This window comes from Pelobates fuscus, chromosome 9 (assembly GCF_036172605.1).
Source record: "Pelobates fuscus isolate aPelFus1 chromosome 9, aPelFus1.pri, whole genome shotgun sequence".
In the NCBI taxonomy this organism is placed as follows: domain Eukaryota; kingdom Metazoa; phylum Chordata; class Amphibia; order Anura; family Pelobatidae; genus Pelobates; species Pelobates fuscus.
The window spans coordinates 157,593,091-157,615,847 of record NC_086325.1 but is presented as its reverse complement, the minus strand read 5'-3'; the positions used below and the strand labels follow the sequence as shown (position 1 = coordinate 157,615,847).

The following is a 22,757-nucleotide window of genomic DNA, read 5'->3' as shown; positions in this document are numbered from 1 at the left end:
ATTCAATACTCGATATGGCCACTATGAATATACTGTCATGCCTTTTGGGTTATGCAATGCACCAGCAGTATTCCAAGATCTGATTAATGAGGTTCTTAGGGAATTTCAGCAAGAGTGCGTCATTGTATACCTAGATGATATACTCATTCATTCTAGTGACATTGAGATTCATCACAAACAAGTCAGGAGGGTTTTGCACAAGCTTCTCCAGCATGGCTTGTACTGCAAGTTGGAGAAATGTAGCTTTGATCAAACCCAGGTAACCTTTCTCGGCTATGTGATCTCTGGGGAGGGATTTAAGATGGATCCGGATAAGCTCCAATCCATTCTAGAGTGGCCTTTACCCACAGGTCTTAAAGCCATACAGAGATTTATTGGTTTTTCCAATTATTATAGGCGCTTTATTAAGGGCTATTCTTCCATTATTGCACCTATCACTAACATGACCAAACAGGGGGCTGACACTAAGAATTGGACTACTGAAGCTCTCCTTGCGTTCAAGACTCTCAAGGAGCTTTTCTCTTCCGCTCCAATTTTAGTTCACCCTGACACTTCTCTGCCATTTTTGCTCGAGGTAGACGCATCAGAGACTGGTTTAGGTGCTGTTCTATCTCAAAGGTTGGGTGTTGATAAACCATTACATCCATGTGGATTTTTCTCTAAAAAATTGACCGGTACTGAAAGCAGGTATGACATTGGTGACAGAGAATTACTAGCGGTTATCAAGGCTTTGAAAGAATGGAGACATTTATTGGAAGGTACATTACATCCTGTTACCATCCTGACAGACCACAAAAACTTGTCTTATATCGGAGAGGCCAAGCGTCTGTCCTCCAGGCAGGCTCGTTGGTCGTTGTTTCTTACCCATTTCAATTACGTTCTGACTTACAGACCTGGGTCAAAGAATTCTAAAGCCGATGCGCTATCTCGCCAATATGAACCCTCTGCTTCAGTTGAACCACTTTTGTCTTCCATTGTACCCAAATGCAATATTATTGCTAATACCAGTCTCAAAATTCATTCCCCGCTACTTGACCAGATCTTGAAGTCACAACATCTAGCTCCCGGAAACACTCCTGAGGGAAGAAACTTTGTTCCTCCTGAACTTCAACTGGAGCTCTTACAATGTTTTCATGAAAGTAAAATAGCTGGTCATCCTGGTATTCGCAAGACGTACTCTCTGATATCCAAGGATTTCTGGTGGCCTTCACTTCGTAAGGATATTGAGGAGTTCGTCGCAGCTTGTGAGACTTGTGCCAAGACTAAACTATCTCATGCATCCCCATGTGGCCTGTTACACCCCTTGGACATTCCTGAGAAACCTTGGTCCTGCTTGTCCATTGACTTTATCGTTGATTTGCCTGCTTCCAAAAGACAGACTGTTATTCTCACGGTGGTGGATAGATTTACCAAGATGGCCCATTTCGTGCCATTACCTAAACTTCCGACTTCCCCTGAATTGGCGGAGATTTTCGCGAGAGAAGTTTTTCGCCTACATGGGATCCCTTCAGAGATTGTTTCTGATAGAGGTTCTCAATTTGTCTCACGTTTCTGGAGATCCTTTTGTTCTCAAATGGGCATCAAATTGAACTTTTCCTCTGCCTATCACCCTCAGTCTAACGGAGCTGCTGAACGTACTAATCAAAAGATCGAACAGTATCTGCGTTGCTTTGTTTCCGAACACCAGGACGATTGGGTCGGTCTAATTCCTTGGGCGGAGTTCGCACACAATAACCTTGTTTGCGATTCAACTCGCTCTAGCCCTTTCTTCATGAACTATGGCTTTCATCCTTCGATTTTTCCTTCGGTTTCCTCTTCTCAGGGGATACCGTCGGTTGATGATCATGTCGCCAACCTGAAGAAATTATGGGATCAGACTCGACAAATTCTATTACATAGTTCCTCGCTGTTCAAGAAACACGCTGATAAACATAGAAGAGCGGCTCCTGTTTTTGTTCCTGGGGATAGGGTATGGTTGAGTACCAAGAATATTCGCCTAAAAGTTCCGTCCATGAAATTTGCTCCTCGTTACATAGGTCCTTACAGGGTTCTCACTCGTATCAATCCGGTTGCGTATCGCCTTGCTCTGCCACCTGCCTTACGCATTCCTAACTCTTTTCATGTCTCCTTGTTGAAACCCCTCATTTGCAACAAATTCTCCTCTAAGGTCTCCTCGCCTCGTCCTGTTCAGGTGGAGGGTCGGGAGGAGTACGAGGTCAGCTCCATCATTGACTCCAGAATTTCAAGGGGAAAATTGCAATATCTGGTCAACTGGAGGGGATATGGTCCTGAGGAGAGGAGTTGGGTACCTCAGGAGGACGTCCATGCTTCTCGCCTTCGCAGAGCATTTCACCTTCGCTTCCCATCTCGCCCCGGTTCATTCCGCCCGGTGGGCGTATCTGAGAGGGGGGGTACTGTCAGGGTACCTGAGGCCTCTACCTCTAAGGGAGGTAGAGACTTGGTGGTGTATCCGTCCAGGCGAGCTGTCTCCTCCGTTCCTCGCGGTTCATCCAGTCACTTAAACACCGGCCGCGAGGAATCCACGTCCTTTTCTAGCAGGACGCTCAATACGTGACGTCATGACGCTAGCACGAGCAATCTGTCACTCAAGTGTCCGATATCCAATCGGTACTTGTCAGAGGCGTGATTTCCATCCAGAACCAGGGTATTTAAGCTTACTCCTTACTTCAGCTCATTGCCCTGTCGTGGTTCTAGCTTGTCTAGTCACTCAGTGCTCTGGTATTCTAGTTTGCTCTATTGGTTTTGACTCGGCTCGTTGTACTACCCTGTTTCTCTGTTATCCCTTGACCCGGCTTGTCTCTCGCTTATCTGTCTTCTCGTTCCCTCGACCTCGGCTTGCCTCTGACTATTCTTTACTCTCGGTACGTTAGTCCGGCCATTCTAAGGCCCGGTATACGTACCTTTCCACTCTTTGTACTCTGCGTGTTGGATCCCTGTCCCGATCCTGACAGATACATAACAATAGATATCCACATACCTCAAATACACATAGACTGTTAAAGCCTTCTTTGTCTCCCCATTCTATAATTGCAAAGCATTGCTGAATATGTTGGCGCTGTAAATCCAAATAAAATGGAGGAGCCAGAGAGAATGCATTCATAACAAAACCTCTGATTTGTAACCAATAAAGCTGTACATCCAAGTTGTGATTTCCTACAATTATCTAGATAATAAAGGAATTCCACTAGAGTAAAAAGGGCTTTCTTAACGTACCTCGATCACTGATCCAGTGCATATCAAGAGTCAGGTTACGTGAAGTTTTTTTACAAATATAATTATTAATAACATGCATCTAGGACAGTGTGAATGGGTGCTATTGACTTGGAAGAAGAGCATTTTTGTCAATAGTCGCATTACCCTTGTGTTTTGATAAAGTGTAATTTTTATTTAATTTAATTTACGGAATTATGAAAAACTAGAAAGAAACACATTGATCATGTGTCTTTAGCGTCATCAAATCACTGAACATGAAGGCTCCACTCTGTCTGGCCATGTGCAATGATTGTGGCTTCCTGTGAATCTGTCTATTCACCATGAGACCTTATAGATCTTTCCATTGATATTAGGGCCTCAAAATCTGACCATACGAACCAAGAATAGGAGAATATGTCATTTCTGGTTTCTGATAATCTGCCTACAGAAACTGGGAATCCACCAATTCGTAGAGAGCATCTGTACACTTACCCTGAGAATCTGTCCATTCATTCTAAAATCCTGAGAATCTGCCAATTCAGTATCAGACCCCGAGAATCTGTCCATTCACTCCATGACCATGAGAAATCATTCATTCACCCTGAGAGCCGGGACAATCATCCCGGGACCCTGGAAATCTGCCCATTCACTATGGTGTCTTCAGAATCTGCCAATTCACTCTGAGACCCTCATAACCTTCCAATAAGGTCCATATTCACTTGGAAACCTGACCAATGAACTACGACTCACATAGCACAGCATTCGTTAATTCAGGACTTTAGATTCCCTTATAGCAAAGTGATCACTGTCCATCTTTGCACAGTAAAATTTATGTAAAATCAAGATTACTCACCTCATTTACAGCGCCGGGCTCCTCCACTTCAGCCTCCGATTCTTTAACCCCCACGATCTCCTCCAAACCATTGCTTCTCACCAAGAACCAATGAATGGAAACTAGGCATGCATGGCCAAATGCCACTCTTCTCCAACCAAGTGTGGGTAACAGCAGCATTTGATTCCAGAATGAGTTTTACTCAGTTGTGAAGGAGATAGCGTCTCTAGTGGTATCTTAAAAAACTGCAATTTCTTTACACCGGAGTGTTAGAATGACAGGACCACTGCAACCAGACCATGTCATTGAGATGAAGTGGCCTAAGTGACTTCAGTGGTCCTTTTCACACCTTTCAATAACTTGAATGAACGGCCTGGTTTTGTGAGAGTTCACTGCAGATGCTGCAAGAAGTGAGTTTTTGCTGCAATTTGCAATTTTCCCCATTATTATTTTTAATTAACCTTTAATTTTCGATCCATTATGTATACAGTGTGTTAAAACAAATAGATCAGCTGCAGCCTTAAGTAGCCCTTTAACATGATCCCATGTTTTTTCCACTAGATATTATGCCAACACAGTACTTTTAAAAGGAAGAAGGAAAAAAAAAAGAAGTGGGGGCAACGAACGGATCTAGAATGAAGAACATGTTCGTCCACAAAAAAAAAAAAAAAAGGAATATGAAACAGATGTAGCAAGCACATTAAACAGGCAACCACAAAACGTTTCAGAAGGGTATAAATAATAGTTTCAATTTCACTCCTGTTGAGACAATATTACCATTTTCCACTGATCAACTCACTTTACGCTGATGTTAGGGAAATTCATGCATATTTTTCTGAGTTAATATTATGTTTTCAGTGCGGAAAACAGATGGATTTCTGTACAAATAGCCATGATTTCAACCTCCGCATTTGTAGTTAATTATAATGATCTCTACATTTCAATGTTTTAACGTGAACTCAGGCCCAGGTGTATAAGGAACATGTTCATGTGTACGAAAACTTCTCTAAAGAATTAATATTTCATTGAGAAGCAGAAATTGGATCAAGTTGTTGTTGGGGCGCCATATTCCTCCAAGATCTCTCTACTAAGTTTTGTTCAACATTTTTGTCATGCTCTGTTTGTTTATTAACGATTTAACAGTTGATGTCACGGGTCAGATTGTTCCTGGCACAGCCGTGACACATTTAGCATTGCAGAAGGAGTAACTGAAACATTGTTTCAAATACTCCATCTTTAATAACATAAAGGACACAGCTTGTAAAAATGTCAGACAGGGAAACAAGATGGAGGCGTTCAATTGTAGGATAGAACATAATAAAAACAATGCACATTTCTTCATTTATTTTGTATTTATCAGCTCTCCCAAACACATATTTATTAAACTCAGGGATAAGTAAACATAATGTTAAAATCTTAGGAAGTGATATCTCCCCTTTAAGCTGGAAGACAGGGAATTTCGAAGTTGGAATTTATTCGGGACAAGCTTAACCAAATACCCAGTAATAATAAATACTTTATACATGGAGTTGTGTTAACTTACTTTTATTACTGGTTATTGTCCAGGCAAGAGTTAGTTAAGACAGAGATCAGATTACAAAAATCTTAATCAGGCTTCATGCCAAACCAACAGCCAAGGGAAGCCAGGAGGCAGCCAAACATGAACTTTATGTGCTTTGGACCAGACAGTCCTTGCTCATTCCTATGGTCTGAAACGCGTAAGGTTCTTGTTTGGTGCCTTGGAATGCCGCTCAATGTGCCTAACTGCCTAACAGTTTTTCATTGATCAGGATAGTGCTGGTTCGGCATTCTTCTTCTTGGAAGCCTGGTCAACATTTTTAATGCTGTTTGGAGTTGGATTCTTCCTTGACCAATGTTTTCCTGGAGTCATCGTAAAGCAGTCCATCAGATACATAGCATATATAGTCTTTGTCTTTTTGTTACAGAGATCAGATTAGTCAAGAACAACTACCAAGATATTACCCAACTACTGCATAAACCCATCAAAAGGTCAAGTGGATGTTTATAAGGATGAGAAAGGTCTAAAATAACTTGCTATAGTGATAAAGGGGAGAGTAGAGTCAAGAAGTCCAGCTATAATTATTTTAGAAACAGGAAAATCTAAAGAATGTGACACATATGACCTTTTCCCTATCAGATAGAGGTCACAGACATGACCCCCTAGTTGCAGGGACACAACGTCTCTGTTAAAATTGTGATGGATACTAGACTCAGCTCTGCCCCTTGTAACAGCTGCCAACCATAAATACTTAAGTTCTTTACCCTCTGAAAACTGTAGCAGAGAGCAAATAAAAACAAACAGTAGAATTGCCAACAACCCCCAAGCACAAAGACAAACTAACAACAGAACACATTCTGTATTCTACCAAACTCATCTTGGGTTTAAAAAAAGAAATAAAATAGACTCATTAAGACGGCACATTTATGGCATAAAGGTATGCAGTGACTAGGAATCTCCTTACAAGCAAACAGAAAGAAATCCCGCGAAGTATTAAAGAAGTAATTTTACTATTCATGGTCGATCCTTCAATTTACTACCATTTACTGGTGCCTTTTTGTTTTTCATTTAATTTGTAGATTTTTTTTTGTATAGTCTTTGTCCGAGCACCTTACCTAGAATGATGGTAAAATAGTCACTAAAGAACACATATATTATAAACTAATCAAAGAGTACATCAAACTCTGGAATAAGGTGTGATTGGGTTAGCAGCTGGGGGAAAGGCAGAGAAGACATAAGAGTGGTGGGTTAAGAATTATGGGAAATGAGGTCAGATGTTTTGAATCAAAAAGGGAGGTGGTGAGCGAATTTGGAACTGAGGTCAAGAAAAAAAACGAGTCAAGTAACTCTGAAAAATAGTGAATTGGAGCAAGTCGGAGACTCTTTCCCACGTGATTTAGTTATTATACCACATTTCCAGGTTTAGTAAATAATATTTAATCTGATGGAGTCCAAGACTTGGATATAGTAAGCTGTGCTGTCGTCCTCTATAGTGCCACATTGCCAATATATAAGCAAGGCCTTGTACTACTTGTGATGGTAACGTCTGCTTTCTAAACGTATAAACCATCTGCAGATCCTGAGGTGATATTGCGATGCATCCACGGGAAATAACTAAATTGCACGCAATGACGTTTTTTTTTCAAAAATGGTCTCTGACTTATAGCACTTAACAGAAAGCAAGCTCTAGGGTTTCTTAGTCTTTAATAATAGGTATTTTTCCAAGAACAGGTTTTCTTTTTCCAAGAAAAGGTTTTTACTAAACGATTCAGATTCTTTTTCTTGCTACAGGATGCCGATCTTTAAATAATAATTCTCACTAAGTAAAGCACATTATGGCCTTTTTTTTTTTTTTTTTCCAAATGTATGCAAATGGAATGAAGCACCGTTTTTATAGTTTCTGAGCGAAAAATATAGCACGAATAAAAGAGGTATTAAACACTTACACTTATAAAGCAACCAGTGCATTAAATAGTCAAGAATGATAAGATTTTTTATTTTTTGTATTTGAACTAAAATTACCTTTTTGGAGTCAGTGTGAATAAACAGTTTTCTAAACTCTCTTAAAAATACTGTTAGTGCAATTTACAAAATCCTCTTCATTAGGGTAGCTTGTGAGGTCCAGCCAGAAGGTAATCCCCCTTGCCTCCCATGATGCTTTGCTGAGATTGAGTCTGGCAAAGCATCATGGCCATTGCAGTTCTTCAACAACTGGAAAACTATATTTTGCCCACGCACTTGCCCTGACTTCCAAAAATGTACTTGCATCATCGCCTCCATACCAGCCCGTTTCTGAGGGCAGGCAATTCATATAATGGAGACAAAATGATGATTGAACAGCTATAATTATGAGCCTGCCATTGCACCTACTTGACCCTATCTAAGGGTGTGTGGTGCCCCAGGCCTGAGATACCTTAGTCATCCATCTTAGTCAAACACACAAGGTTTATATTGATCATTTTTATACCTTTAATTGTCCTTCCCCATTTGCCTCTAATAAAACATGAATACCCTTCATTTTTAGTTAATATTAAAAGCTATAAGATACAACTATAAACCTACATTTAATTTCTAATGCCACTGCCTGGTATAATTAAATATAACGTGTTCAGCAAAATTATTCACTGAACTCTGAACTGTAGAAAATTGTAATCCGAATGGCAAAATATAGGCTCAACATCTTGCTTATAGTCTTAGCTTGTTTTGTTTTTTTTTGTCCTACATTTTTCCATTTGGACTTTAATTTGCATACGTTTAGAATTTTACGCATTGGTTTTCAGCTAAATAGCACAAAACACAACTATTAAAAGGCGTGAGAGGTATTGCACTCCTGCCCTTATTTTCCAATAATTGTAGCTACGTCTCAGTAATTAGATTATGTGTGTGTTATTTAATATAAGATCTTTATATTCCAGCGTTATAAATTGATATTCTATTCACAATATAATATGAGATGCAGTCATGGATTTGGTGTTCCAAGGAGAGACTGTGTAACTTCTAAAAAATTCTTCACTGGAACTTAAAATCTGATGCCAGGTAGAAAATGATAAAAAAAAAAAGTGGCTAGAAACCTACCTCCACTTGAGAAAGCCACTTTGGTGAAACGCGTTGTGGATATTTTAACTGTTTGTTTTACATTGTATTTTAATTTTAACTCTTTCCACTGTGAGTGTGCCATTTTACTTTTTTATTATTTTCTACCTGGCATCCGATTTCAAGTTCCAGTGAGGACTACTCCAAAAGAATACACGGTGGGGATTATACCACTTACGCCTACACATTGAGCAGTTAGTCTGCCCAATTAAATGTGAGTACCTTTTCATTATTCTATACTCCTGATACCTTTTATACGGTTAGCACTATTGATGTCTCTTTTATATTCTTTATGATCTTCATACCGATGATACATCTGCCTACCTACACCGACTCACATATCCTAAAAGTGGGGATTGTACCAATGTATGCCATTCAGACTAGAGCTAGGTTAAGCTCTATCAAATGTAAGTAGGACCATATACGTTTTATTTACTTTTTTGTTATTCTGGGATTTTCTGCACCGTTAGTTCTCTCATTCTGTTGCATATATGGCTGCCAAGAATACTCTGATTTTACCATTTGGATTCACACTATGACTTATATATTCTAACACATCTCTGTTTTTATAATTTCTGGCGCAACCTTTATCCCCCCTGTTCGACTCAGTCCTATAATATGCCTTTACCCCAAACACACTAGTGGAATCCCCACTGAAAGGGTTAACATTGTAAAAAGTGCATTGATACATCTGCACCTTAATCATAGACATTGAACGAACAGGGGGCTGCATTCTCTGGGTGACCCCTATATCTCCCTTTAAACTGAGGGCCTTTCATTGGCTAGCAGCGCCATGAATAGAGGGTATTGTCTTCTCCTGACCTGTCACCTCCTGGGGCTGGCTGGGAAATTAGATGGAAGATGTGAAAGCCGCTTTCTGTGGGTCTAACTATCTCTGTAATGCCGCACGGAAAAATGAACGAACGATGACAGATAGAGGAACACTGTGAGTGACTCATGCGTTGGATGATACAGTAACACTTATTCAACTTTCCACGTAGCTGGCCCTTTAATGAGGCAATGTGCTGTCCAGCAAGTTTTATGATGTTAAGTAAAAGATGATTATTGATGGCACTAGGGTAAAATTTGAGGGTGTAAGAGACGGGGTGTTCCGCTATGGTATTTCCACTAAGTTTCTCCAAAATACACAAACCCAAAGGGGACCAACCTGCTCACTTCCTACTGGATTGTGTCTACAAATAGCTGAATATTTGCCCGCTGTGTATTGTTGCACCATTTTTATCAACAGAGTCAACTGTCCTTTTGGAGAGACATAGCTCCACTGGAGAGACAAAACTCACAGTAATGTGCATAGTGTTAGTGTTTTACAGAATTAAACCAGTAAAGTGCGCTATGCATGTTGTATCACACAGCTCTACCTACCACAATAAAATGCACAGTAATGTGCAGTGTGCATGGTTGTATCACACAGCTCTACCTACCACAATAAAATGCACATCGATGTGCAGGGTTTACGAGTGCATCATAGAGCAAAACAGCAAAATATGCACAGTAATATGCAGGGTGTATATCACAGAGTTCCACAGCAATAAAACAGTAATGTGCAGTGTGCATGGTTGTATCACAGAGATGTACAGCACAAAAAAATCACCATAATGTGCAAGGGCTATGAGTGACTCACAGAGCTTCATGATAACAAAACTCACAGCAATGTGCAAGGTATGCGAATGCCTCACAGAGCTCTACAGGAATAAAACTCACTGTAATTTGCAGTGTATATAAGTGTATCAAATAGCGGTGTGTATAAGTGTATCACAGAGCTCCACAGCAAAGAAACTCACAGTAATGTGCCATGTTTATGAGTGTATCCCAGAGCTCCACAGCAATAAAAATCTCAGTAATGTGTGGTGTGTATGAGTGTATCACAGAGCTCCACAGCAATGAAAATCACAGTAATGTGCGGTGTATGTATGAGTGTATCACAGTGCTACACAGCAATGAAACTCACAGTAATGTGCGGTGTGTGTATGGGTGTATCACAGAGCTCCACAGCAATGAAACTCACAGTAATGTGCCGTGTGTATGAGTGTATCACAGAGCTCCACAGCAATGAAAATCACAGTAATGTGCCGTGTGTATGCATAGGCGTGCGCACGGGGTGTGCCGGGTGTGCCTGGGCACACCCTAATCCCCGCGGCACGCCTATGTATTGAGACCGGCAGGGGAGATCTCAGGATCTCCCCTGTCGGTCCATGCAGAGCCGGCGCTATCCGAGCGCCGGCTCTGCTCTCAGCCTCTCTCCCCACCGGCTCACAGGCAGTGAGGGAGGCAGGAGAGGACCCGGGGAGCTCTTGCCAGCAGCTCCGCCGGGTTCCTCTCGCGAGATCTGAGCGTTGCCGCGGCAACGCTCAGATCTCGCGTGAGTGAACTCTAGCCCTGCGGGGCTAGAGTTCACTCTCCACTGGACCACCAGGGATGGATGGCAGCCGCAGGATCCCCCCTCCCAGGCATAAGGTAAGAAGGGAGGGGGATAACTGATCTGCCCCCACCTCCACTGGACCACCAGGGAAAGCAGCAAGGAAAGATCCCCCCTCCCTACATAAAGTAAGAAGGGAGGGGGGATATTAAGTAATGTACCCCCACCTCCCCCCCCCACAATCACCCACACACACACATACACAGCACCAACACACATACAGCACCCATAGACATACACAGCACACACACATACACAGCACCCACAGACATACACAGCACCCACAGACATACACAGCACCCACAGACATACAGCACCCACACACATACAGCACCCACACACATACAGCACCCACACACAGCACCAAAACACATACAGCACCCACACACATACAGCACCCACACACATACACAGCACCCACACACATACACAGCACCTACACACATACAGCACCTACACACATACAGCACCCACAGACATACACAGCACCCACAGACATACACATCACCCACACACATACACAGCACCAACACACAGAGCACCCTCACAAACACACAGCACTCTCACACTCATTACACAAACAGCACCCTCACAAACACAAACAGGACCCTAACAAACACACACACAGCACACTACCAGTACCCTCACACACAAACAGCACCCTCACACACAGTACATTTACAGCACCCTCACAAGTGCAAACACACACAAACAGCACCCTGACACACAGTACATTCACAGCACCCTCACAAGCACGCACACACAAACACCCTCACCCACATAGTACACTACCAGCACCCTCACACACACACATCACACTAACAGCACCCTCACACAGCACACACACAGCTTTGTGTGTGTGTGTGTATATATATCTATATATATATATATATATATATATATATATATATATATATACACGCCGCGTGTGCTTGTGCTTTAGGGTGCACACCCTAATGCAATGGGCTGCGCACGCCTATGTGTGTATGGGTGTATCACAGAGCTCCACAGCAATTAAACTCACAGTAATGTGCTGTGTGTATGGGTGTATCACAGAGCTCCACAGCAATGAAACTCACAGTAATGTGCGGCGTATGTATGAGTGTATCACAGTGCTACACAGCAATGAAACTCACAGTAATGTGCGGTGTGTGTATGGGTGCATCACAGAGCTCCACAGCAATGAAACTCACAGTAATGTGCCGTGTGTATGAGTGTATCACAGAGCTCCACAGCAATGAAACTCACAGTAATGTGCCGTGTGTATGGGTGTATCACAGAGCTCCACAGCAATGAAACTCACAGTAATGTGCCGTGTGTATGGGTGTATCACAGAGCTCCAAAGCAATGAAACTCACTGTAATGTGTGGTGTCGTGTGTATGAGTGTATCACAGAGCTCCACAGCAATGAAAATCACAGTAATGTGCCGTGTGTATGGGTGTATCACAGAGCTCCACAGCAATGAAACTCACTGTAATGTGTGGTGTCGTGTGTATGAGTGTATCACAGATTGATATAGAAATATGACTCCCACATTTTGAAGAGGTGTGTGAATAAGTGTACCACAAAGCTCCAGAGCAAAAAAACTCACAGCAACATGTAGTGTGTATGAGTGTAATTTCCATTCCAATTTTTTGTATTTTTATCTGCCCTCAGTACACTTTTCTAGCTTAACTAGTCTCATGTTTATTATTTTATTTTTATTTTATTATCTTCCCCATCTGACTCTTGTGCTCCCGACATTTAAAAACACAGAAATTAGAACAAATTCTATGTCCTTTATTTTGGTTCTTACAAAATTATCAGCTGTTCCCTCAGCCCCAAATCATCAACACAGCACAATTAAGTTACTAATTAAGTTGCTAACTGGTAGATAAAAAGTGGATACAGTTGTTTCCACTGTCATAACAAAAAGATGGAATCGTGCCCATTCCTAATTAAAAGACCAGTGGAAATATTCCAGGTTTGTCTCCACGTGGACAAGAACGTACAGGAATGTACAGGCTACAGCAAACCATCTCGGCTCTGCTACTATTTAAAGAAGATGAGGAATGAATGAAAAAATGCAATCATGTTTATTTGGCTGGAATTAAAATATAGGCTGGGGTTAATTCACTAAATGTCTGGTTGGAGTGAATTGAAAACCAAATTGCAAAGTTTAGGCTGGAAAATAGCTGATCGGGGAGAAGTCTCCAACCAAGTTATATTCACAGCTTGACAACTTTAACCTAAATTTTAAGTTTTCTATTCACCGCACTTCTCTCTACGCAGGGTTATTCACTAACGTGAGACTGCCAGGATTTCAAAGTGAATTTAAAGTGAATGTCAACATTTAAGCCAAAATATACAAATTAGACACATTTTGTTTTCAGTTCATCTATTTTGCCCAAAGGGACACTATATAGTCACCAAAACAACTTTATCTTAATGAAGCCGTTTTGGGGTATTCAGCATGCACCATCAGTCTCACTGCTCAAATCTTTGCCATTAAGGAGTTAAAGGAGCACTATAGGGTCAGGAAAACAAACATTTATTCCTGACCATATAGTGTTAAAACCACCATTTAGCCCCCTTTGGTCCCCTTTAATATAGAAAACTCTAGCCTTTCCAGTCTGCTGCTGCTGGCTCTGCCCGTGATCTGCCTGCTTGGCTGACATCATCAGAAGTGGCAATCTCAGCCAATCACAATGCTTTCTCATAGGAAAGCATTGGATTGGCTGAGCTTTTCAAGGAGGCTGATCAGGAGCAGAGCCAGCACAAGCCAAACACAGCCCTGGAAAATAAGCATCTCCTCATAGACATGCATTGAATCAATGCATCTCTATGAGGAAAGTTCAGCGTCTCCATGCAGAGAGTGGAGACACTGAATGGCAGTCACACTGAGCAGCACTGCCCCAGGAAGCACCTCTAGCAGCCATCTGAGGAGTGGTCAGTAGAGCTATCACTGCAAATGGTATCACTAGGCTATAATGCAAACACAGATAGGCTAACAGGCTTATCAGTAGAATCTGTTCAACCCTTGGGTTGCAGGTTCAAATCCTGGCAGCATTGACTTAGCCGTTCATCCTTCTGAGGTCGATGAAATGAGTACCATTAAATTGGGTAACAGAAACAACCCCTGGATGTTGGGCTATGGTAACATCCCCAAGACATACTTGAAAACCAGATTGATTACCTGGTTAAATACTTTATTATTATTTTAAAAACTGTATTTACTGACAAGAGAATATTAAAGGCAATATAAAATGAATTGGTTCGTATCTCTATAGACTCCATCGTTTACAGGACTTGTACCCTTCCTTGCACTAAGAATCTGTTATAGTTCCAAATACATGCTGTGTTGAATGGGCCCGGGAATTTGAACTCCTGGTGGAACATCGTTAAGTGGGTAAAATAATGCATTGGCACAATTCCCATTGTCAACATTCAGCAAACTAATAACATATCTAAGGACCGCAAAGAGAGTTACACAGTGTCAAGCGGCTGTATTCAAATATACACATTTTTAAGACCGTTTGTGTAAATTTTCAAAACATATGCACATATCCGTCTAGCTAAATTCTCCTGTGCTGATACTGTTCCACTCAAAAACAACATGCTCAGTGTCACGCCGTGATCCTAATTTCTAGTACTGCCAACAAACACTTTCATCATCAGATTCAGTTGCTACCTCCAGTGTCCTCCTAGTACTATACGGTTTTACAGCATCTCTCGCTGTGAAATAATCTGTTGCCGAGCAACAGCACAGCATCCATTGAAAAGCTCTATATGTCTCGTACATAAGCTCGGGTCATTGGAAGTACCCATACCTAATATATTGAAAGAGATGCAGATCAGGCTAATAGTCTTGTCTAGGGCAGCTGTAATTAACTCTTTCAGATTATATATGTAGAATATATGTAGAAAAATCCAGGTACAATAGTAGCCTTAAAACGCTATAATATTAATTGTGTTAAAGGTTAAAGAAATTTTGCTGCAGCTATTTGAAAACACAAATCTGTTTTGATGTGTTTATAGAATACATTTCTCCACATGTAGATTTTAACATCCCAATGCCTCCTCGTCTTATTTTTTTAAAATAATTTAACACTAACCTTTGCTTGACCAATCACCATAGCCCTTATCCCCTGGCTCACTTCAAATATCACTTTTATACCCATTGTACAGTGCTACGGAGCCTGATGGTGTTATATAAATAATAAAATAATAATAATAATAATAATATCTATTATTTTATTTTTTTTATATCGCTCCAGCAAATTCCATACCGCTGTAAAATGGGTATCTTGTCAACTTCTGAATTGGCACATATATGCAAAATTCCTTAAATGATATATATTTATTAAATGTAGAATTCTGTACCGCAAACACATATTTGTCTAGTAATTCTTTCCTAGAGAGGAAATCCCTGTGTGAGACTTGCTTGTCTCTTGTTCAATATTATATGTTTGGGGTAATATAGGAGGAAGACTGTGCAGTGAGAAGGGCAAACCATACCTCCCAACTGTCCTGAATCTGGCAGGACAGTCCTGATTTGGACTTGGTTAGAGAGCTTCTAGTAAATGCTAAAGTGTCTTAATAACACTTGGTAGTGCTCAACATTAAATATGACATTAAGATATGTTCTCTAAAAAAAATGTTGGGAGATTTTAAATTTAAAGAAAAAATACAGAAATAAAAGTACGGAAAATGATGTAACATTTTGTTGTTCTGAGGTGCAGATGCAAGTTGAATGGGCTTGATTTGGCAGTATACCAAACTCCTGCACAGAATACAATGTGTATAAAGTGCAACCTACAGACGGAACATGTTATGAGGACATTTAAAACTCTCAGTCAATATACTTTATCTGCAATCCGTGTGACACTTCACTAACTGCCAGAGGAGTTTAACAAATGGTCTGACCGTCTTCCCAGGTTCCCATCAGCCAAAACAAATCAAATTAAAATATTTGCACTTGTTATGACATTTTTTATGCACTGAGTCATTTGGAAGTACGAGTGGGGGAGAAAGAAAAATTTGAAAAAACCCAGATAAAAATGGCCAGATCGCTTTATAAGCTCCTTAAAGGTACACTAGCAAATAAGCTGCCTTCATTTGCAATTAGCTGAGTTTTAGTTTTAGTTAGTTTGTTTGTTTGTTTACGCTGTTTGGAATGAGTATGAAGAGTTTATTTGAGCATGTTTTCCTACCCTTGCCAGCCTCCCAAACATTCATTTTCAGAGTTTGGTCGTTTTCTACTTCATATAGAGATGGGTCATGGAGAAAACTGCAAAGTCCCCATTGTTAAAAGTGGTGAAGGACGTTTTTAAAAGCAGATCTGCATCCTTCGGCTTCATCTTCATTCATTACATTTTATCATAATGATTGAGAAAACAGAATATTCCAGACTCAAGATGTTGTTCTCTTTCTTTAACAATCAATGGAAAAAATCACTAGATTTAGAAGCACACTCTGATTCGGGCCCCAGGTTAGTTGAGTGTAGTCAACAGGTGATTAAATGTTTTGATGGAATCACAATTCTAATTTAGAACACAGACAAGCAGATTCCCTAACTACACCAGATTACAAGACGTTACAGCTATGTTACAGATAAAATATGTGTATGTAAATCTGGCTTCCTTAGCAAAGTACATCAGTTGAGTCAATGCCATAAAACCACAACAAACAGTTCTCTGTGTTCCATGTTGTTAAACGGAGAATCCAAATGCCACAGCATTTAGGGGTCTCAAAAAGCACAAAAGTCCCAACAATCAGAACATTATTTCGTTTGACATAAAGAACTGTTAAAATTCAACTAATTCATCTGATATGTGCAAGTGTGGGTCACAATGTGGCTGATTTTAAATGAACAACTTGGTATTTTTAGAGACGATTTCTACCAAATAAAAGCAGCAGTATACATTATCACAGTTATAGTGAATGAAAAAAATAACTGAAAACCCTCAGCAGTGGGTACGGTAAGATCAGTATAATTCTTTTACTCCATTAACCAAACCAGACATGTGGTCAGACCTCTTTTCATACAGATGTCCTCAGTCTACAGTGCTAATACTGCTGCAAAGGATTGTGGGTAGCGCTATACATGCAAGGCCTGGGACGTATCAAGGGTAGATCCATTTGAAGGAGTCACTTCTTCAAAATGTGCATGAGTAGATTTTCAGTTACTGATATTGATGATGACGTAGTTCAGATATAAAATGGATGCAGAGGATACAGGTGACCTTTAAGGGTGTCATTTGCCCCTTTATGTGCGAATCTGTCCATTTTTGGCCAGAACCCATGGCGTCATCCTATCACTGGCTCGCCACCGTTACTTCCCCTTACCACCAGCGTCTTGATTCTGAGATTGCCGATGTTGTGAGGCATAATAACTATAATCGAAATACATATTGTTGTTTTTGTGACTATAGATTCCTTTTAACCCCTTAAGGACCAAACTTCGGGAACAAAAGGGAATCATGACATGTCACACATGTCATGTGTCCTTAAGGGGTTAAGGAGGATATGTCCAGATCTGAGTTTACCTGTATCCCAGGTACTAGAAGCCCAGATAAGTATGCAGTCCCACCCAGCATGCACACTATAACATATATTGCCAAATAATCAGCCGTTAACAGGAGAATGCATTGAGAAACAACCTAGAACAATGTATTAAGAAAAAAAATCATCATGAGATAATTATTGGTAACAATTTCTACTGGGTAAGCAAGTGTCCTTTCTTCCCCCGTACTCGGAGAAGCCACCGCAGATACATAGCACATAACCATAGACTACTCAATTATCGACTTGTGAACATGTGTGCCCGTCTATACTAGCACACAGAACATCTTACCTAATAATTGTATGCACTTCTTGCCTTTCCAAAAAAAAAAAAAAAAACTTAAAATAAAATGTGTAATTGATTAGAATTTTCCAAAGTCTCAAAGGAAATTATGAAGTGCCTTTAACTGGATCCGGCTATCCGGTGTTCTGTCCAACTCATCAGAACATAAGTACTTTAGCATCCCTGCCAGCCTCCCAAGAGAAAGATATTTATAAAGAAGAACATATACATTTATAATCACGTCTCAATTTGTGAGTCAGAATTCCACCTGCATGGACGGGATGTCTAGAGAGGGTTCAGGATTTTCCTTAAAGAGTTGGCACTCTGCCCAGTCTGTCAAAATATACAAGCTGAATCAGAATTCTGATTTCTATTTATTTTATTTTTTTAAGTGCAAACTTCTACAGAGTACAACTTGTTAATTACATAAAGTGTGCATCAATCTGCTGTTTAAATGGTTACAAACAGCTCCAGAACAATAGCACATTACAAAAACCAATATCAATGGACATTCTCTTATCAAACTATGACATATCTGCATAGAATCCTGTTTTACTTATCCCAAGCTACATGTTTAAAGGGGTCCTCTAAGCACAATAGCCTCTATAGCTCATTGTAGTGGTTATGGTACAAATAATCTATAGGCGTTCACCTTAGAGCTTTGTTAAAATTATTTTAGGTAACCCACCCTCTTATTCTATTATTGACATCTAAAGTGGAACAAACTAATGTGGACATTGTATTGGTACACATGAAATTGTCTATAGTCCAACAGATGACATGGCTTCATTCGGTCTCGGTCTACATTGTGTAAGTCGTTTGTCTGTTAAACACAACTCACTAGTTAATTAATTAAACATTAGATTTTGATAGACGCTGGGTTTAATTTGGGTGCCTCTACTTAAAAAGTGTTTGGAAGCTGAGAGAAGGCGACAGGGTGAAATGTAATAATGTCTGCAGAAAAACAAACAAGAAGTCCAGTGAATTCTTATCGAAAGGCCCAAATCCTTCTTGTTAACCCCTTAAAGAATTTCTGCTTTCCTGACAACATACTCTGGCCCCTAAGAATCTTAAATGAGCCTATATTGTATTTTATCACACCAATGACTGTATATAGCATTGCTATCGATAATGATGTAGGCCAGAGATTTGCATAGGCAACTTTCGGCACTCCAGATGTTGGGGACTACATCCCCCATGATGCTTTTACACCCATATTGCTGGCAAAACATCATTGGAAGTGTAGTCCAAAACATCTGGAGTGACGAAGGTTGCCTATGCCTGATGTAGGCCATTCCATTCTGGAACACCATTCTTAAGACCATATTCCTCATTATTTTGACTGGTCTTTAAAGAGACACTAAAGTCACTCAGAGAACTTCATCTCAATGAAGTGGGCTGGGTGACATACCCTGTCCTTTAAACCCTGCAGTGTAAAACGTAGTTTTTTTTTTTTTAGAAACTGCAATGTTAGTGATTCTTACATTAGACTGAGCTGGGAGCATAGCAATGCTATTACAATTCTCAGAACCACGCTATAAAGCGTTAAATAATGAAAAAAATTCAAATGTTCCACAAGAAAAAGAAAATATTATAATATAAAAAAATACAACCTCAGATATTAGAGCATTAGTACTGGTTTATTTGGAAGGAAATTCGACTCTGAACAAGTTAAACCCCCTAAGCAGTGCGATGGTAAATCAACAGGCAGCACAATCTCCAAAACATGTTCTGTATCAAGGATGTACCTTTTAATCTCAACAGAAAACCTGGCTCCGTCAAAATGTTTTGATGAAAACCAGAAAGACTGCGATCCAGCGAGTACAGAACTGACATGGAAGGGGGAGTTCGTTTTTCCTTCAATTCTTGCCATGTCATACATTTAGAGTGTTACCTGACTTTCAAACTCACTTAAAAATATTACAAGCAATAAATTTCAAAATAATAAGGTGTGATTAACACTGGCGCGGCAGTGAGACAAAACGCTTCATCGCGCAGTTTTCAAAGTCTTATAAGGGCATTAACGCACAAAATCCTTTATATATAAATAGAAAAGTGACCAAAATTTCAGACACAAATTGGGATTTGTGGCCACCACTGACAGCTTGTGATTACAAGGACAAGTGATCTTTAAAATCACTGTCTTACAGAAAACGTCTAAAAATAAACCTATACATGACTGGGAAATAGTGAAAAAAAACAAAATTTCTGTGTATTTTTTTTTTTTCTATTTTATGACGTGACACTAATATATAACTATTGATGTGAAAATTTCAAACCATATATCTGGCTCTGGAAACACCGATCTAATTCTAGGAGACCATATTTAATCCCATGAATATTTATAATCTGGATATGCCATAATCATTATTATTATTATTATTTTATTATTTATATAGCACCATCAGATTCCGTAACGCTGTACAAAGGGATAATCTCGACCACTGAATATTCTTCATGTGGCGATACATTTATTGTTAATAAAAACAGGCCAAATATGAATAGGAAATTCTAAAGTCATGCATGCCGTATTTGATAAAATCTAAATTAAAACGATAGGTTGAAGATTGACCGGTAGCGTTCTACAAAGCTGTGCTAGAATCCTTTGAACGTTATGTATAACTCTATTAAGTTTTTGCCTGTGGGAACTTGGCATGAAAAAGAAATTGTTTTGATCCTGGTTTCCCAGATGTATCTTGCCAGCAGCGTTTAGACATACTGAAATGTATCCGATTTTGAAACATAGGCCCTAAACACTCGTTCTCTTTTTTTAATACTCTCATAATATAGAGTATACGTTACATGGAATGCAATGCACAGCTTCATGATATTGTTACATAAAAAAGTGTTTTTCTTATTGTGTGACGATTATACCTGTAGTTTTTCCCTTAAGTGAAATGTGGGGAATGTAGACCAAAGTGATTGCAATTTGGATATTTGGTCAATGAATTGAAATTAACTTTGAATTTGCTTTGAATTTCCAACTAATTCATATTTTAACTGAATAACTTGCTTAGCTAACAGATCTATGGATTCAGAGATTAGATTTTTTTTAAAATTCAACGTCATACACTTTTCTGGGTACTGTTCATATAATTCCATCCGTAATTAAATTAGGTAAAGAGAAGTAAAGGTTTATTGAAGACCCTTGGTTGGGTCAAAACGTTGCTGCTTTTGCCCCAATAAAGCTGCTATTTTTGTTACTATCCAGAGTGCCTGGACCATAATTTATTCAACATAATTAAATGAAGTGACAAAGTATTAGAAAAAATATCGACTATGGCTACTAAAGAAAATACATGATATCTTGTTAAGATGCAAAAAGTGATGGTCTCTGTTCATTACATATGGGAGGTTTGTATGCAGTCTTGTCTTGGATCTGACTCAAAATGTAGATCCCCAGATGTTGCAGAACTACAACTCCCATGATGCTTTGCAAGCCTTTAGAATGCCTTTGGAATGACAAAGCATCATGGAAGCCGTAGTTTTAAAATATCTGGGGATCTCTCTTTTGGACACCCATGATCTTCTATAGCCAGGCATAGGCAACCTTCGGCACTGCAGATGTTTTGGACTACACCTCCCATGATGCTTAGCCAGGATTATGGGTGTAAGAGCATTATGGGGGATGTAGTCCACAACATCTGGAGTGCCAAAGGTTGCCTACCTCTGTTCTAGACTATAGGGAAAAGTAAAGGGCATGTGGAATTGTAGGAAACAGGTAAGTTAAATTTGACTTTTATTCTCTTGTGGTCATTTTTCAGGCTGGCATTTTTGGCCCAAGATCTGCGATTTCCTTGCCAATTCGCCACATTTCCTGTTTAGTAAATAATCCTCGTGTTGACTTAACTGTATTTACTTAATATCATTCAGAGATGTGGAAACTCGCTGGGAAGCCAGAGGTCAGAACACTGGAGTTTGTTGGGGGAAATTTTTTTTGGCTGACTATAAACCAGTTTGTTACAAGCCATACGTTTAGTGCCTAACATCACTCACTGTTTAGTAGATACACCCCCTTGTGAGAAGAGGTAAAGAGATTGGTATTTGAGGCTCCTCTGTGAATAGTTTACCAGTGGCCTGCGTTGAATGAGCAGTAAAGTAAATATTCACAGCTGAACAACACATGTATGGAAAAAGATTTCAATACTCTTAATTCTTTAGGCTAACGTTAAACAACACATCGATAAATTCTGGAGGAGTGCAGATTACATCTTGAAATGTTTCCAGGCTCGTTTCAGACTACCTGGAACTCTTGGTACATTTTTGGCAGTAAGACGGAGGAAATCACATTTTTCTCTCCAAAGGGACATGTTTAACTAATCGCACCAGCCAAAGTCAGCTTGTTCTAAAACTGCACAAACAGACTGGAAAATCCATTACACACAAGGCACCGAGAACAAGACAGACAACTTGGCGGACATTTTTGTAATGGCGTATGTTTATGTACCTCGAATACTTCCTCGTCCAAAATCCTGGTCCCGAAGACAATGATGCCATTAGTATCTATAATGGGATGGTCACTGCGGTCCAGTGTTTTCGTAATTTTCTTTTTACAGTCTAAGATCAATGTCACTTCTTTGTCATGTACACTGAGAGCAATTCGATGCCACCTGTAGAGGGGAGGACAACAGATGGAACTCAGCAAAAACAGATATTTAGTATCAAACTAGGTTACAGCTTGCTGCATGATCTAATGTACAGTTTGAGCGTTTCGTATACATTTTTATTTTTCTGATCTACGGATTGTGTGTAACAGGTGCGTTTAACCGTATTTCCACCAGATGCTACCAAAATAAAATAACAGAATTCTAAGGCAGATTATGGAATTCCAGAGAA

The 22,757-nt window shown here is 39.9% G+C and overlaps 1 protein-coding gene across 2 annotated transcripts in view; it reads right to left on the bottom strand.

The window, feature by feature from the left end:
* LOC134573240 (collagen alpha-1(V) chain-like) overlaps positions 1-22,757 on the bottom strand; it is a 185,796-nt gene that overhangs the window by 109,241 nt on the left and 53,798 nt on the right. For both annotated transcript variants that reach the window (XM_063432852.1, XM_063432853.1), the window contains exon 4: positions 22,369-22,531. In XM_063432852.1, coding sequence (XP_063288922.1) covers positions 22,369-22,531 — 163 coding nt within the window. The remainder of the gene's footprint in view (positions 1-22,368; positions 22,532-22,757) is intronic.